Source organism: Hordeum vulgare, chromosome 4H (genome assembly GCF_904849725.1).
Source record: "Hordeum vulgare subsp. vulgare chromosome 4H, MorexV3_pseudomolecules_assembly, whole genome shotgun sequence".
Classification (NCBI taxonomy): domain Eukaryota; kingdom Viridiplantae; phylum Streptophyta; class Magnoliopsida; order Poales; family Poaceae; genus Hordeum; species Hordeum vulgare.
In genome coordinates, this window is record NC_058521.1 from 482444764 (window position 1) to 482462208 (window position 17445).

At 41.0% G+C, this 17445-nt stretch overlaps 1 protein-coding gene across 3 annotated transcripts; it reads right to left on the reverse strand.

Moving 5' to 3' along the window:
- Positions 1-12389: 12389 nt before the first annotated feature.
- LOC123449051 (serine/threonine-protein phosphatase PP1) lies at positions 12390-16507 on the reverse strand. Of its 3 annotated transcripts, XR_006631957.1 has the most exons (5): positions 16210-16507; positions 14099-14658; positions 13791-14015; positions 13663-13715; positions 12390-12904 (listed from the first exon to the last, which is right to left on the reverse strand). XR_006631957.1 is itself a non-coding variant. In XM_045126128.1 (4 exons), exons 1-3 carry the CDS (start codon positions 16424-16426, stop codon positions 13827-13829), a joined length of 966 nt encoding a protein of 321 aa, XP_044982063.1. In that variant the 5' UTR covers positions 16427-16507; the 3' UTR covers positions 12390-12904; positions 13791-13826. The 3 variants fall into 3 exon arrangements, 2 of the variants coding, with proteins under 2 accessions (XP_044982063.1, XP_044982064.1); XM_045126128.1 differs by lacking the exon at positions 13663-13715; XM_045126129.1 differs by lacking the exon at positions 13663-13715 and having other exon boundaries at positions 12807-13216.
- Positions 16508-17445: the final 938 nt, after the last annotated feature.

Below are 17445 nucleotides of genomic sequence, written 5' to 3' on the forward strand. Positions count from 1 at the left end.
TATGTACAAACCCCTCACATTGGGTGCATGACCATAAAAGATATTACTCATATAAATAGAAAAACCATTATTCTCTGACTTAAATGAGTAATCGTCTCGCAATAAACAATATCCAGATATAATATTCATGCTCAACGCAGGCACTAAATAACAATTATTTAAGTTCATCACTAATCCCGATGGTAACTAAAGTGAGATCATGCCGATGGCGATCGCATCAACCTTGGAACCATTTCCCACGCGCATCGTCACTTCATCCTTCGTCAGTCTTCCTTTATTCCGCAGTTCATGTTTTGAGTTGTATATGTGAGCAACAGAACTGGTATCAAATACCCAGGCACTACTACGAGAGCTGGTGAGGTACACATCAATAACATGTATATCAAATATACCTTTTTTGCGTTGGCCGCCTTCTTATCGGCCAAATACTTGGGGGCAGTTCCGCTTCGAGTGACCAGCCCCCTTGCAATGGCAGCACTCAGTTTCCGGCTTGGGTCCAGCCTTGGGTTTCTTCATTAGAGGGGAAACATCTTTACCACTCTTCTTGGAGTTACCCTTCTTCCCTTTGCCGTTTTTCTTGAAACTAGTGGTCTTATTGACCATCAACACTTGATGCTCCTTCTGGATTTCGGACTCTGCGACTTTCAGCATCGCAAACAGCTTGGGGAGTGACTTATTCATCCGTTGCATGTTACAGTTCAACACAAAGCCTTTGTAGCTTTACAGCAGTGACTGAAGAACTCTGTCAGTGATCGCCTCTGGCGGGAGAGCAATTCCCACCTCAGCCAAACGGTTAGAGTACCTAGACATTCTGAGCACATGTTCACTGACACACCCGTTCTCCTCCATTTTGCAAGCATAGAACTTACGGAGGTCTCATACCTCTCGATCCGGGCATTCTTCTCAAAGATAAACTTCAACTCTTGGAACATCTCATATGCTCCACGACATTCAAAACGTCTTTGAAGTCCCGGTTCCAAGCCATGCAAAACTGCACATTGAACTAACAAGTGATCATCCTTGTGTGTCTGCCAAACGTTCATAACTTTAGGCAACGTAGGTTGGGGTGGTTCACCACCTAGTGGTTCATCAAGGACATATGACTTTTGGGCAGCCTGAACGATAAGCCTCAGCTTACGGGCCCAGTCAACAAAGTTGCTTCCATCATCTTTCAACTTAGCTTTCTCTAGGAACGCATTAAAATTGAGGGTTGATATTGCGCGAGTCATTGATCTACAACATAAAATTTTGCAAAGATTACTTATACTATGTTCAAGACAATTGAGTTTAGCTAATCATATTACTAATAAACTCCCACTCAAATTGACATCCCTCTAGTCATTCGAGTGTAGCATGATCCAAATTTACTATCTCAAGTCCGATCATCACGTGAGTTGAGTATAGTTTCAATGGTGAACATCTCCATGTTGATCATATCAACTGTATGATTCATGCTCGATCTTTCGGTCTCTTGTGTTCCGAGGCCATGTCTATACATTATAGGCTCGTCAAGTTTAACCAGAGTGTTCCGCATGTGCACCTGTTTTGCACCCATTTTATGTGAACGTTAAGTCTATCACACCCGATCATCGCGTGGTGTCTCGAAACGACGAATTGTCGTGGCAGTGCACAGTCGGGGAGAACACAATTTTATCTTGAAATTTTAGTGAGGGATCACCTTATAATGCTACCTCGTCCTAAGCAAAATAAGGTGCATAAAAGGATTAACATCACATGCAAATCATAAGTGACATGATATGCCCATGAACTTGTGCTTCTTGATCTCCATCACCAAAGCACCGTCATAATCTCCATCGTCACCGACGCCACACCAAGATCTCCATCATTGTGATGCCATCGAGGTTCTCACGCTAACTATGCTGTTACTACTAAAGCTACTACTAGCGATAAAGCAAAGCATCACCAAGCGCAAAAATAATTAAAGACAACCATACGGCTCCTGCCGGTTGCCGTAGCATCGACGTGCAAGTCGATATTTAACCATTATGACATGATCATCTCATACATCCAAAATATCATATCATGTCTTCGACCATATCACATCACATGCATAAAACAAGTTAGACATCCTCTAATTTGTTGTTGCAAATTTTGTGTGGCTGCTATGGGTATCTAGTATGATCACATCTTACTTACGCACAACCACAATGGTGATATGCAAATTGCCATTCACATCTTCTCCAAGGACCGCCTCGGTCAAATCCGATTCAACTAAAGTTGAAGAAACAGACACCCGCCAGTCATCTTTATGCAACAAGTTGCATGTTAGTCGATGAAACTGGTCTCTCGTAAGCGTACGAGTAATGTTGGTCTGGGCCGCTTCAATCCAACAATACCACGAAATCAAGAAAAGACTAAGGAGGGCAGCAAATTGAACATCAACGCCCACAAACTCTATTGTGTTCTACTCGAGATATCATCTACGCATGAACCTAGCTCATGACTCCACTGTTGGGGAACGTTGCATGGGAAACAAAATAAATTCCTACGCACACGAAAGACCTATCATGGTGATGATCATCTACGACACGGAGATCGGATCCACATACCCTTGTAGATCGCTAAGCAGGAAGCATTAAGAAACGCGGTTGATGTAGTCAAACGTCTTTGCGATCTGATCATGATCCGTCCCACGAACTCCGTCCTGATCTAGTACCGAACGGACGACACCTCCGCTTCAACACACATACAGCTCGATGACGATCTTCGCCTTCTTGATCCAGAAAGAGAGACGACGGTGTGGCGGTGATGGTGGTGGAGCTACTCCGGCAGGGCTTCGCCCATGCCGTACCGAACTAGCCACGGGGTGTTGCTACCTCTTGAGCTTGCGTTGGTTTTTTTCCCTTGAAGAGGAAAGGGTGATGCAACACAGTAGTAGTAAGTATTTCCCTCGGTTTGAGAACCAAGGTATCAATCCAGTAGGAGTATCAAGATGAAGCACCGGCGTACCTGCGCAAAAACAGCAAACTTGCACCCAACGCTAGAAAGGGGTTGTCAATCCCTTCACGATTGATTGCAAGGTGAGATCTGAAGGCGGAAAGTGCAACAAAGTAAAAGTGTAGGGCTGAAAATATGATGTGAAGTAGACCCGGGGGCCATAGTGTTCACTAGAGGCTTCTCTCAAAATAGCAAATATTACGGTGGGTGAACGAATTACTGTCGAGCAATTGATAGAACCGCGCAAAGTCATGACGATATCTAAGGCAATGATCATACATATAGGCATCACGTCCGAGACAAGTAGACCGATACTTTCTGCATCTACTACTATTACTCCACACATCGACCGCTATCCAGCATGCATCTAGTGTATTGAGTTCATGACGAACAGAGTAACACCTTAAGCAAGATGACATGATGTAGAGGGATAAATTCATGAAATGGATATAAACCCCATATGTTTACCCTTGATGGCAACAACATGATGCGTGCCTCGCTACCCCTTCTGTCACTGGGTGAGATCACCGCACGGTATGAACCCAAAACCAAGCACTTCTGCCATTGCAAGAATCATAGATCAAGTTGGCCAAACAAAACCCACAACTCGAAGAGAATTACAAGGATATGAAATCATGCATATAAGAGATCAGAAGAAACTCAAATAAGATTCATAGATAATCTGATCATAAATCCAGAATTCATCGGATCTCGACAAACACACCGCAAAAGAAGATTACATCAGATAGATCTCCATGAAGATCATGGAGAACTTTGTATTGAAGATCCAAGAGAGAGAAGAAATCATCTAGCTACTAGCTGTGGACCTGAAGGTCTATGGTGAAATACTCATGCATCATCGGAGAGGCAATGGTGTTGATGAAGAAGCCCTCCGTATCCAAATCCCCCCTCCGGCAGGGCACCAGAACGTGTCCAGGATGGGATCTTGCGGAGACAGAAGCTTGCGGCGGCGAAAAAGTATTTTCATGGATCTCTCTCGTGGTTTTGGATTTTTCGGGGATTTATAGGTGGAAGAAGTAGGGCACACGAGCCACAAGGGGGCCACAAGCCTGCTAGGCGCGGGCCCCCCTGGCCACGCCTAGGGGGCTTGTGTCCTCCCCTGGTGCCCTCTGCCTTGGTTCTCAAGATCCCTGCGTATCTTCTGTTCCGGAAAAAATCTTTTCGGAAGTTTTATTCCGTTTGGACTCTGTTTAATATTCTCCTCTGAGAAGGGTCAAAAACACGGAAAAAACAGGAACTGGCACTTGGCACTGAGTTAATAAGTTATTCTCAAAAAAGATATAAAAGGCATACAAAACATCCAAAGTTTGACAAGATAATAGCATGGAACCATCAAAAATTATAGATACGTTGGAGACGTATCAGGTGTCACGAAGTAGTGGAGAGAGAGAGGGGTGCACAAAGGCTTGGGGTGCAAAAAGCCTCTCAAACCTCCACTGTATATAGGAGGAACAAGAGGGAGGCTGGCTTGCCTCCTACTCCAAGTAGGAGGATTCGGCCGAGCCAAGTGGGAGGAGTTCTCCCCCAATTCTGTTTGGTGGAGGACTCCTTCCCATCTTGTCCACCTCCTTCCTTTTCTTTTTATTATTTTTCCTTTATTTTGCTTTCAGCCGAAATAGGCTTATTGGGCTGGACTCACCAGCCCACTAAGGGCTGGTGCGCAACCCATGGGCCTATTAGGTCCTCTCCCGGGTGGGTGGCCCCTCCCGGTAAAACCCCGAAACCTATTCGTCACTCCCGATACTTTACCGGTAATGCCCAAAATCTTTTCGGATGCCAAATTCAACAATCCTATATATCAGTCTTTGTTTTCGGACCATTCGGGAGACCCTCGTGGTGTTCGTGATCTAATACGGGACTCCGAACAGTATTCGGTTACCAAAATAAATAGTTCAACTATACCGAAAACGTCACCGAACCTTAAGTGTGCAGACCCTGCGGGTTCGAGAACTATGTAGACATGACCGAGACACTCTGCGGTCAAAATCCAATGGCGGGACCTGGATGCCCATATTGGATCCTACATATTCTATGAAGATCTTATCGGTTGAATCTCTGTGTCAAGGATTCATATAATACCATATATCATTCCCTTTGTCCTTCCGTATGTTACTTGCCCGAGATTCGATCATCGGTATCCCCATACCTATTTCAATCTCATTACCATCAAGTCTCTTTACTCGTTCCGTAATACAAGATCATGTGGCTAACTCTTTAGTCACATTGCTTGCAAGGCTTCTTTGTGATGTTGTATTACCGACTGGGCCCCGAGATACCTCTCCGTCACACGGAGTGACAAATCCTAGTCTTGATCTATGCTAACTCAACGGACACCTTCGGAGATACCTTTAGAGCACCTTTATAGTCACCCAGTAATGTGGCGACGTTTGATACACACAAGGCATTCCTCCGGTGTCACTGAGTTACATGATCTCATGGTCATAGGAATGTATACTTGACATGTAGAAAACAATAGCAACAAAATAACACAATCACATGCTATGTTTATACTTTGGGTCTTGTCCATCACATCATTCTCCTAATGATGTGATCCCGTTATCAAGTGACAACACTTGTCTATGGCTAGGAAACCTTAACCATATTTGATCAACGAGCTAGTCAACTAGAGGCTTACTAGGGACAGTGTTTTGTCTACGTATCCACACATGTATCTATGTTTCCATTCAATACAATTATAGCATGGATAATAAACGATTATCTTGAAAAAGGAAATATAATAATTATTATTTATTATTGCCTCTAGGGCATATTTCCAACACATACTAAATAGGCCATTCCATGAATTGATTTTTTTAATATGTTGTACTACAAGCTTAGTATTTTTTTCAACAAGATGGTGCACACAAGATGGCTCCATGCAAAAGAATTTCATTTTTTGAGCCATTTTCATTTTATTTTACTTTTTCAAAATGGGGTCAAACTTGAAGTGTTGACCATTGATACAAAAAGGTTGGAATTCCTACTTTCATTGTCCCGTGTTCATCCACCACCAGCATTAGAGCATAAAATAAATTTTTTGCAATTTTCAGAATCAAACTAAATCACACTTGTAGTTCAAATTTGGGATATTTTTCATATTTCACAAAAAATAACTAAATAGATGGAATATAACAATGGTACTCTAAAATTACTAAACTTTGGTTAGTGATCATCCAATAAGACCTAATTTTGGTGATAAATGAAATGAAACAAATTTCAAAACTATTTGTGGAATTTCCTTCACAAGAAAATCATTTCTAGGACTTGTACAATAGAAAATTTACTTTTTATTACCAAATAATTGCACATTCCCATGGAAACATTGTCCACAATGGTAACACAAGTAGTTGTGCCAAATTCGGACAAATAATCACGGATTTTGCCATGTATGTGGTCATTTCCATGTGCATATGCCTTTGAATCGAGAAAAGTTCATACTAGATGGGCCATTTCGTGGGAAAAAAATCAAACATGTTGTAGTACAAGTTTAGTATGTTTCCCACAATATAGTGCACACAAGATGGCTCCATGCAAAATAATTTCATTTTTTGAGCCTTTTTTTATTTTCCCAAAATGGGGTCAAACATGAAGCGTTGACCATTGATACAAAAGGGTTTGGAATTCCTACTTTCTTTGTTCCATGTTCATCCACCACCAACATTAGAGCATAAAATATTTTTTTACAATTTTCATGACCAAACTACATCACACTTGTAGTTCAAATTTGGGCAATTTATGATAGTGCAGAAAAAGTGAACTAAATAGATGGAATATAGCAATGGTACTTTGAAATTACTGAAACTTGGTCATTGGTTATCCAATATAACATACTTTCGGTGAAAAATGAAATGGAACAAATTTAAAAACTATTTGAGGCACTTCCTTCACAAAAAGACATTTATAGGACTTGGAAAATGTAAATTTTAGTTTTTTATTACCAAATAATTGAAAATTCCCATGGATACGTTGTCCACAATGGTAACACAAGTAGTTGTGCCAAATTTGGACAAATAACCATGGTTTATGCCATGTATGTCATCATTTCCATGTGTATATGGCCTGTAATCCACACAAGTTAATACTAGATAGGCCATTTCATGAAGGTTTTTTTTCAATAAGTTGAACTCGAAGTTTAGTATTTTTCCCACAATCTAGTGCACACAAGATGTCTCCATGCAAAAGAATTTCATTTTTTGAGCCTTTTTCATTTTCTTTCTTTTTTCAAAATGGGGTCAAATTTGAAGTGTTGACCATTGATAAAAAAGGTTTGGAATTCCTACTTTCTTGATCCCATGTTCATCCACCACCAACATTAGAGCATAAAATATATTTTCGCAATTTTCAGGACCAAACTACATCACACTTGTAGTTCAAATTTGGGCAATTTCTCGTAATTCACAAAAGTCAACTAAATAGATGGAATATAGCAATGGTACTCCAAAATTACTGAAACTTGGCAGTGTTCATCGAATATGACCTACTTTTAGTGATAATGAAATGGAACAAAATTTTAAACTATTTGGTGCACTTCCTTTGGAAAAAAAAGTCATTTCTAGGACTTGAAAAATGGGAACTTTACTTTTTATTACCCAATAATTGCATATTCCTATGAAAACATTGTCCACAATGGTAAAACAAGTAGTCGTGCCAAATTTGTACAAATTATCATGGATTATGTTATGTGTGTGATAATTTCCATGAGCATATTGTTGGAAATATGCCCTAGAGGCAATAATAAATTAGTTATTATTATATTTCTTTGTTCATGATAATCGTTTATTATCCATGCTATAATTGTATTGATTGGAAACACAGTGCATGTGTGGATACATAGAAAAAACACTGTCCCTAGTAAGCCTCTAGTTGACTAGCTCGTTGATCAAAGATGGTCAAGGTTTCCTGACCATGGGCAAGTGTTGTCACTTGATAACGGGATCACATCATTAGGAGAATCATGTGATGGACTAAGACCCAAACTAATATATGTAGCATGTTGATCGTGTCATTTTTTTGCTACTGTTTTCTGCGTGTCAAGTATTTATTCCTATGACCATGAGATCATATAACTCACTGACACCGGAGGAATACTTTGTGTGTATCAAACGTCACAACGTAACTGGGTGGCTATAAAGATGCTCTACAGGTATCTCCGAAGGTGTTCGTTGAGTTAGTATGGATCAAAACTGGGATTTGTCACTCCGTGTGACGGAGAGGTATCTCGGGGCCCACTCGGTAATGCAACATCACACACAAGCCTTGCAAGCAATGTGACTTAGTGTAAGTTGCAGGATCTTGTATTACGGAACGAGTAAAGAGACTTGCTGGTAAACGAGATTGAAATAGGTATGCGGATACTGACGATCGAATCTCGGGCAAGTAACATACCGAAGGACAAAGGGAATGACATACGGGATTATATGAATCCTTGGCACTAAGGTTCAAACGATAAGATCTTCGTAGAATATGTAGGATCCAATATGGACATCCAGGTCCCGCTATTGGATATTGACCGAGGAGTCGCTCGGGTCATGTATACATAGTTCTCGAACCCGCAGGGTCTGCACACTTAAGGTTCGACGTTGTTTTATGCGTATTTGAGTTATATGGTTGGTTACCGAATGTTGTTCGGAGTCCCGGATGAGATCACGGACGTCACGAGGGTTTTCGGAATGGTCCGGAAATGAAGATTGATATATAGGATGACCTCATTTGATTACCGGAAGGTTTTCGGAGTTACCGGGAATGTACCGGGAATGACGAATGTGTTCCGGGTGTTCACCGGGGGGGGGGGGGGGGGACCCACCTCGGGGAAGCCCATAGGCCTTGGGGGTGGCGCACCAGCCCTTAGTGGGCTGGTGGGACAGCCCAAGAAGGCCCTATGCGCCATAGGAAGAAAATCAAAGAGAAAAGAAAAGAAAAAGGAGGAGGTGGGAAAGGGAAGAAGGACTCCACCTTCCAAACCAAGTTGGATTCGGTTTGGAAGGGGAGTCCTTCCCCCCATGGCTCGGCCGACCCCCTTGGGGCCCCTTGAGCCCCAAGGCAAGGCTCCCCCTCTTCCCCCTATATATACGGAGGTTTTAGGGCTGATTTGAGACAACTTTGCCACGGCAGCCTGACCACATATCTCCACGGTTTTACCTCTAGATCGCGTTTCTGCGGAGCTCGGGCGGAGCCCTGCCGAGACAAGATCATCACCAACCTCCGGAGCGCCGTCACGCTGCCGGAGAACTCTTCTACCTCTCCGCTCTCCTGCTGGATCAAGAAGGCCGAGATCATCGTCGAGTTGTACGTGTGCTGAACGCGGAGATGCCGTCCGTTCGGCACTAGATCGTGGGACTGATCGCGGGACGGTTCGCGGGGCGGATCGAGGGACGTGATGACGTTCCACTACATCAACCGCGTTCACTAACGCGTCTGCTGTACGGTCTACAAGGGTACGTAGATCACACATCCCCTCTCGTAGATGGACATCACCATGATAGGTCTTCGTGCGCGTAGGAAAATTTTTGTTTCCCATGCGACGTTACCCAACACATATGCTTTGGAATCCACACACGTTCATACTAGATAGGCCATTTCATGAACTTTTTTTCAAACATGTTGTAGTGCTAATTTAGTAAAAAAATCATAATCTAGTGCATACAAGATGGCTTCATGCAAAAGAATTTTATGTTTCAGCCATGTTTCATTTTCTTTTATTTTTTTCAAAATGGGGTCAAACTTGAAGTGTTCACCATTGGTACAAAAATGCTTGGAATTCCTACTTTCTTTGTCCCATGTTCATCCACCACCAACATTAGAGCATAAAATATATTTTTGCAATTTTCAGGACCAAACTACATCACATAGTTCAAATTAGGGCAATTTGTAATAATTTACAAAAAAGTCAACTAAATAGATGAAATATAGCAATGGTGCTCTAAAATTACTGAAACTTGGTCAATGGTCATCCAATATGACCTAGTTTTGGTGAAAATGAAATGGACAAATTTCAAAACTATTTGAGGCACTTATCTCACAAAAAAGTCATTTCTAGGACTTGGAAAATGGAAAATTTACTTTTCGTTACCAAATAATTGGAGATTCCTATGGAAACATTGTGTGCAATGGTAAGACGGGTAGTTGTGTCAAATTTGGACAAGCAATCATGGATTATGCCATGTATGTGGTTATTTATAGGTGCATATGCATTGGAATCCACGCATGCATGTTCATACTAGATAGGCCATTTCGTGAAGGGTCTTTTTCAAACATGTTGTACTCCAAGTTTAGTATTTTTTTCACAATCTAGTGCACACAAGATGGCTCCATGCAAAAGAATTTCATTTTTTAGCCTTTTTCATTTTCTTTTACTTTTTTTCAAAATGGGGTCAAATTTGAAGTGTTGACCATTGGTACAAAAATGTTTGGAATTCCTACTTTCTTTGTTACATGTTCATCCACCACCAACATTAAAGTATAAAATATATTTTTGCAATTTTCCGGACCATACTATATCACACGTGTAGTTTAAATTTGGGCAATTTCTGATAATTCATAAAAAGTCAACTAAATAGACGGAATCAATAGTACTGTGAAATTGGTGAAACTTGGTTAGTAGTCATCCAATATGACCTACTTTTGACGAAAAATAAAATGGAACAAATTTCAAAACTATTTGAGGCACTTCATTCACAAAGAAAGGCATTAAAATAAAAAATGGTGTACTGCAACTTTAGTATTTTTTTCCACAATCTAATGCACACAAGATGGCTCCATGCAAAATAATTTCATTTTTTAGCCTTCTTCATTTTCTTTTATTTTTTTCAAAATGAGGTCAAATTTGAAGTGTTAACCATTGGTACAAAAATGTTTGGAATTCCTATTTTCTTTGTTCCATGTTCATCCACCACCAACATTAGAGCATAAAATATATTTTTGCAATTTTTCGGACCAAACTATATCACACTTGTAGTTTAAATTTGGGCAATTCTTTATAATTCATAAAAAGTCAACTAAATAGATGGAATGAATGGTACTCTCAAATTAGTGAAACTTGGTTAGTAGTCATCCAATATGACCTACTTTTGGCGAAATATACAATGGAAAAAATTTCAAAATTATTTGAGGCACTTCATTCACAAAGAAAGGCATTAAAATAAAAAAAATGGTGTACTCCAAGTTTAGTATTTTTCCACCATCTAGTGCACACAAGATGGCTCCATGCAAAAGAATTTCATTTTTTGAGCCATTTTAATTTTACTTTATTATTTTGAGTGTATGGTTTTCGTTTTGAGTACTCTGCCTTGCTTAATAAGCTCCCTCTTTTTTTACTAAACCTACCACAAACCATGGCAGATGCTACGAGGTGGGCCCGCCATTGGTGTAGGTATCCCACGCGTCACTCGCACCGCCAACCACCTATGAACGCGCCCCGCTGATAGAGGTGTCGGACAAGTTAGTACCTGCGCCCACTACCGACTACCGTGTTGCTGCTGCCAGGGGTGTCCCATGCGTTAGTGACACCGCCAATCACCTACGAACGTGCAGCGCTGCGAGAGGTGCCCCACAAGTCATTCTATGCGTCCGCCACAGACGACCGCCCTACCACTGCGAGGGATGTCCCGCGCGTCAGTGACAAGGAGGGAGAACACTTGGCAACCCTAGAAAGAAACAATTTCAAGCACGGAGACCAAGGCAAAACAACTATGCATGAGAAAGTTTGACTGCTAAATAATTAAACGGGGAAAGCTCAAATATAGTAAGCTAAACACCTAAATTTGGTTGTTAAGCGTTTCCATACATTTAGCACCTCATCTATTTTTTGACAAACATTTCGCACCTCATCTAAGCATCTTTATATTGGAAGGGACTAAAAACCATCCATACAACTCCTAATTAGCAACTAGACGCCTCGTATAAAGCACCCGCTTATATATACTAGAAGGATTCATTGTGCTCTTGTTGCACGGTTAGTGTTGTTACGATTTCATTAAAAAATGGTTTGGTGTGCGGCGAAGATGATGTCATGTGGTTTCCTTTTCTATAATGTAGTATCTTAATGGTATCTTTTCTGAAATATGATTATGTGTTATCTACTCCCTCCGTTTCAAAATTGTTGTCTTACTTTTGTCTAGAAATGAATGTATCTAAATATTAAAACATGACTAGATACATTTATATATAAACAAATATAAGACAAGAATTTTGGGACGGAGGGAGTATAAATTAACCCATACATACATAGTAAAATTTCATGAAGTGGTGACCACATGTAATATATTGGTCACATGCTAGTATTTTTTGTCACGTGAGAGTGTGTGCTTGTATGGAGTTCACATTTAATTTAGTTTTCACTGGATATTCTCTCGAGTTCATATATTAACACGGCGAAGCTGCTGGACAGCCTGCGAACAAAGACACGACTGGTGTATCCACATCAGGAACATGCTGAATATTTTTCTCATCAAGTTCCCACCAAGCATCAACATTCTTTGTGCCCATACTATTTGAATTGTTACCATTATCGCTCTCTAAAAACTAAAATAGAACTCATCCAATATTTTGCTTACAAGCAACACAAACACAGGCTTGGCTTTTGTTCTTACCTCAGTAAGTGATACATGTGCTTTTTAAATAGTGGAACTCCCAAACAGAAAACTCTCATATTCAGAACTTTTTTTCCTTGCTGGAGAAGGGGATCATCTTGCGTCAATTGCGAACTTCAGCCTTCCATAATCAATATATCTACAGCTACAAGATAGTTTCACACACGGTGGTAACAGAAAAGGAAAAAAAATCCGGCACTTGCTATGAAGAGTAACTTCCAGACCAACTGTTAGAAATGATATTATTTGACTTCTCCAGTAGAACTAGCCCAATGCTGCCTCTTCAAGCCTAGCGCCTGCATGTTGGTGTCTTGATGTGATTGTGTCCACATGAGAGCCTATATTGGTCAAATAATCGAGTGTCATTGGGTAAAGCAAAACAAAAAACACAAATAATATCTTGAATATGATATGTAGGATGTCTACGTGATAATCTGTCTGGAACATAAAAGTGGAAAATTTGTAATAGAGCGGTACCATCAGCTTAACAAGAACCCCATCAAGAACTACCTATATTATTGTAAATTACAACACAACTATTAATCTTTGTTCAAGTAAAATCTGCCTTAACTAAATCGGTGGTCCAAGTCTTACAGGTTTCTTCACATAAGATTGAGATCCATCTGATGTGATTGTGTCCACATGAGAGCCTATATTGGTGGTTTAAGGTCACTGAGCAGTGTGCAAGGCACCACAAACTTTTCTATTGTGATCACAAATGCTAGTTTTTTATTTCTTCCGCAAGACATTATTGATGGGAAGTAAAGGAACCTCAACCAAGCTAAACACAGTACATTTATCAATGTCTTTATGTGCAATGTAAGTTGCTTAATCATCTTCAGAATTCACAAATGATTGGGCAAAAATAATGCATCTCGTCACTCATGATACAAACTATCATGGAGGATAGAATTCCTTTGACAAATCTGGTAATGAAATGGGTTAACGATAGTGCAATAGTTACACACTCAGACCTGTCAGATTCATAATTTCCAACATCTTAAATGGAAACCTAAATCGATACTCTAATATGTATTCCAGTTCCAGAAGATATACTACTAAGGTTTTGCCAGTGTCATTGAGGTAATCACGTGACTGATATGAGTCTTGCAGAAAATCAATTAGTCCCAGAATAGAACTCCCTGGTACCTACAATGTTTTCTAGCAACTTAAATGCAAGTACATACGGGTGGGGCAAGATAGTGCGCGACTGCCACAACTAACCTCAGAGCCTCTGGAAGAGGAAAGTGCTTCCTCATTTCACATTTTGTTTGACGCCATAAATTTGATTTTTCTCTCAGCAGGTTTGAGAATTTGAAATGAACACATCAAAGTTTCATCTACACTCATCATTGCTCCAGCATTATCAAATTCACCACAATAGTTGGGAGCCGAAAATATGGTGACCAATTGTCTGTCAGCAAAGAATTCATACCCATCCTCAACAACCTGATATCAGATGACGTACGTTAACACCTTAATTTCTGAGGAAGTAATAAACAAGATGATGTGTTGGATATTTAGAGTAGTACCTGGTGGGCACGGCAAATAAGATCAAGATCATGCTTTACAAGGAACTCCGTAACTTTGTCATGGCCAAATGTGTATGAGACACCCCTATCATTCATGCCCCACCCTTGGACATCTTTTCCTGGATCAGACCAAAGAAGATCGCATAGTAGACCTGTATCTGGCACATCGGTAGGACGGGGCAAGTTTTTTATCTCATCTAGGTGTCTGAGATCAGGAGAAAGGCCACCATGCATGCATAATATTTTATCATCAATTAGAGCGGCCACAGGGAGGCAGTTAAAACAGTCAGTGAAGACCTTCCATAGCCGCACATTAAACCGCCGCTTGCATTCATCATAAAATCCATATATTCTGTTTATTGAAGCACACTCATGGTTGCCTCTCAGAAGAAAAAAGTTCTCAGGGTACTTGATTTTGTATGCAAGGAGGAGGCATATAGTTTCCAGACTCTGTTTGCCTCGATCAACATAATCACCTAAGAATAGATAGTTGGCTTCTGGGGGAAAACCTCCATACTCAAATAGCCTTAAAAGATCACTGTACTGACCATGAATATCACCTGGAGGCAGATAACAAGGGAGAGCAAAATTAGTTGCTACTATGGTAACTAGAGAATAAAGACCGAGCTACTGACAGTTTGAAACTCTGAAGCATACACCAAGTAGAAAGCAATTTATCAGACCTTACTATGACAAGGCACAAGCATGTATCAGGATGGAGACAAAAGCAAGCAAAAAAAAAAACATGTCTCCTAGTACAGTTCTATTAGACAGAGGAATAGCAATAAGACCCAAGGTTAAAAAAACAAAAACTCAATCAAGGCAGAGGACGGATAGTACTTTAGCAAGTAGTTGAATGAACAAATGCTTGCTAGGCCATTGCTGCAAATACTACCACACAGTTTTGAAAACCTGTAGGAATCGTGTGCCTTAAAAGGCACATAGGTAGAGGTTAAGACAGAAAAGGAGAACCAAAAAGTTGCTGCTTGGCAGTCAATATGTACTGTATGCTTCATAATACGCCCTAGTTACAAGAAGGTAATCTTGTTCGGAGAGGGGATTTCACTTGCAAAGAGGTGAAAGGATGATGCGCTAATACTAAACTAAGGTACATACATGCACAGAAGCTTAAGTTTCTTAGGTTCTCACACAAGAGAATAGTAGTGGTATTAAGATGGTCACTGAAGGAGCTTGCAAGGACATTACAGGGAACACACATGCATAACATCACAGCGTTCTGAATTAGTGATTGGGATTTGGTTCTAAATTCTGTACAGAGAAAACGAGGAGGGGGTCTGGAATCAAGCCTAGAACCTTGAGGGCATATTCAAATTTCAACCGAGACAAAGCAAGTGGACTGTTTATGTGATAAAAATCAGCATCACTAACAAAAAGAACACTACAAAAAAAAAACAGTTTGCTAAAGCACATCTAGATGTGCCATAAGTATTGCACATCTAAGTCCTATGCCATTGATCTTACGTGGAGATCCGCATAGGTTTTTTTTTCTTTTCCTTTTTATGCTTGATTGAGTCAATTAGATGTGCAATAATTAAGGCACATCTAGATGTACCCTCGACACACCCAACTACAAAAAAAATACTTTGGATGCCTAAATAGACGTGATAAAATTCCATGTCCGCAAATATTTGCCACCATATGCATTGTTGTATATTCATGCAACAGAATGTTAGCTCCTGCAGCACCCAAGGAATTTTGGAAAATTTATTTATGTACAACAACAATTGAAACTAACAGCAAATATGATGTTGCCCTTAAGGTGGTGATTTTCAAGAGGTGGTTGCACAAGAAAACTTTGTCAGCCCAAATTAACACTAAAGAGTCTATGATGATTGCATCTTTGTCTGTGGGGCCTCCTCCTGTTCAAACACCTCATCCAATGGCAATTGCTTGTGTGCATACAGCAAAAACGTGAGCAGAAATCAATATGATAATGTCATCTAACAGAAACAAAACGACTAAACGAGAAGAGCCTGGTTAATGCCACAAATGATTGTTTATCGCCGCGACGCAAGTATGCAATACAAACTAGATCTAACTCTGCGAAGGGAGAGTTAAAGAAGGGCAAGAGGGGAGTTGGACGCACGCACCGCAGATCTTGATGGGCGCCTCGAGCTCGAGGAGGTTGGGCTGGGTGAGGAAGATGTCGCGGGAGGCGGTGCAGAGCTGGCGGATCTCCGACTCGGAGAGCTGCACCTGCTTGCCGGGGCGCGCCGTCCGCACCTCGAGCAGGCGGCGGATGATGTCGTCGAGGAGCGCGGCGTCCATGCCGCCTCCCTGCCCTCCCGCCGCCGGCGCCGCCGCCATCGCCTCCCCCGGGGTGGAGAGAGATCGGTGGAGTTAGGGTTTCGGCGCTTCGGGAGGAGCAGGTGGCCGAGGAGGGAGGAGGAGAGAGATTGGGTGGTGGGCCGTCGATGGCTAGATAAACTCGCCCCGTCGACTTGGTTTCGTTTTGTTTTTTGCTTGGTTATTAAAACCTCTCTCTTTTTTTTATTGCTATATATATCTGCGCGGACAGCGCTTGTGGAGGAATTGTGGCGTTGCGCGGTGGCCTGGTTGGTCTGCAACACCGATGTACCGGACACGCCGAGACGTACGTGTCCGCTCTTCTCCTACGGTCTTTGCTCACAGCCAACACATATCCATCACCCATCAAAACTTTAGCAAACTCTAGGAAACGTCATATGAGTATATCATTTTTTGATTTATTTTCTGCGTGAAAACGAATCCGACTCAAGTTTATCATTTTCATAAACGGGTTATGGCACATCCTTTTTGAAGAAAAAAAATTAGGATATTGTTTGTTGTTCTCAAACACATGCCCAAAAAATTTAAATCCTTTTCCGAGGTAATCTTCAAGCTAACAACAAACGCGCCGACTTGCTTCGACTCATTGACTGACATGGAGACTTCAACGTCTCGGTTGGGCCGAGGGCTTCATCTTCTCTTCATCAACCCACTCTAGGGACTTTGACGTCACGAGCTCACCAGCTTCATCACCACAACAATTGTGATGCATCACCACTTCATCAAGCCGAGCTCCTCGCTAGGTCACTTTGGCACCGGCTTGGGGCTGGGACCTCGACCTGCCTCAAGCTCGACCCATGTCATCAAGAACGAGCACATTAACCAACTAAGTCGCTTTCATGATTAATTATTTTCAATTTTCAATTTTTTTTGCTTGGTTCAACTAAGCATTATGTTTTTGTCTTAAAACAAAAGTTTGTTTGTTAAAAATACTTCTTTTACCCTCTTAAATTTATATGAGATGTTTAATAATGTTTTCTTCTTGGTCATTGCAAAGTATTTTTCTAATACTCCTTTAT

Excerpts from the sequence above, each read along its gene's own strand:
- LOC123449051 (XM_045126128.1), bottom strand. The coding sequence starts at position 16,426 with ATGGCGGCGGCGCCGGCGGCGGGAGGGCAGGGAGGCGGCATGGACGCC. Across the intron at positions 14,659-16,209 it reads GGCGCCCATCAAGATCTGCG|GTGATATTCATGGTCAGTAC; the intron begins GTGCGTGCGTCC and ends ATCTGCCTCCAG. Across the intron at positions 14,016-14,098 it reads TTATTTGCCGTGCCCACCAG|GTTGTTGAGGATGGGTATGA; the intron begins GTACTACTCTAA and ends ATCTGATATCAG.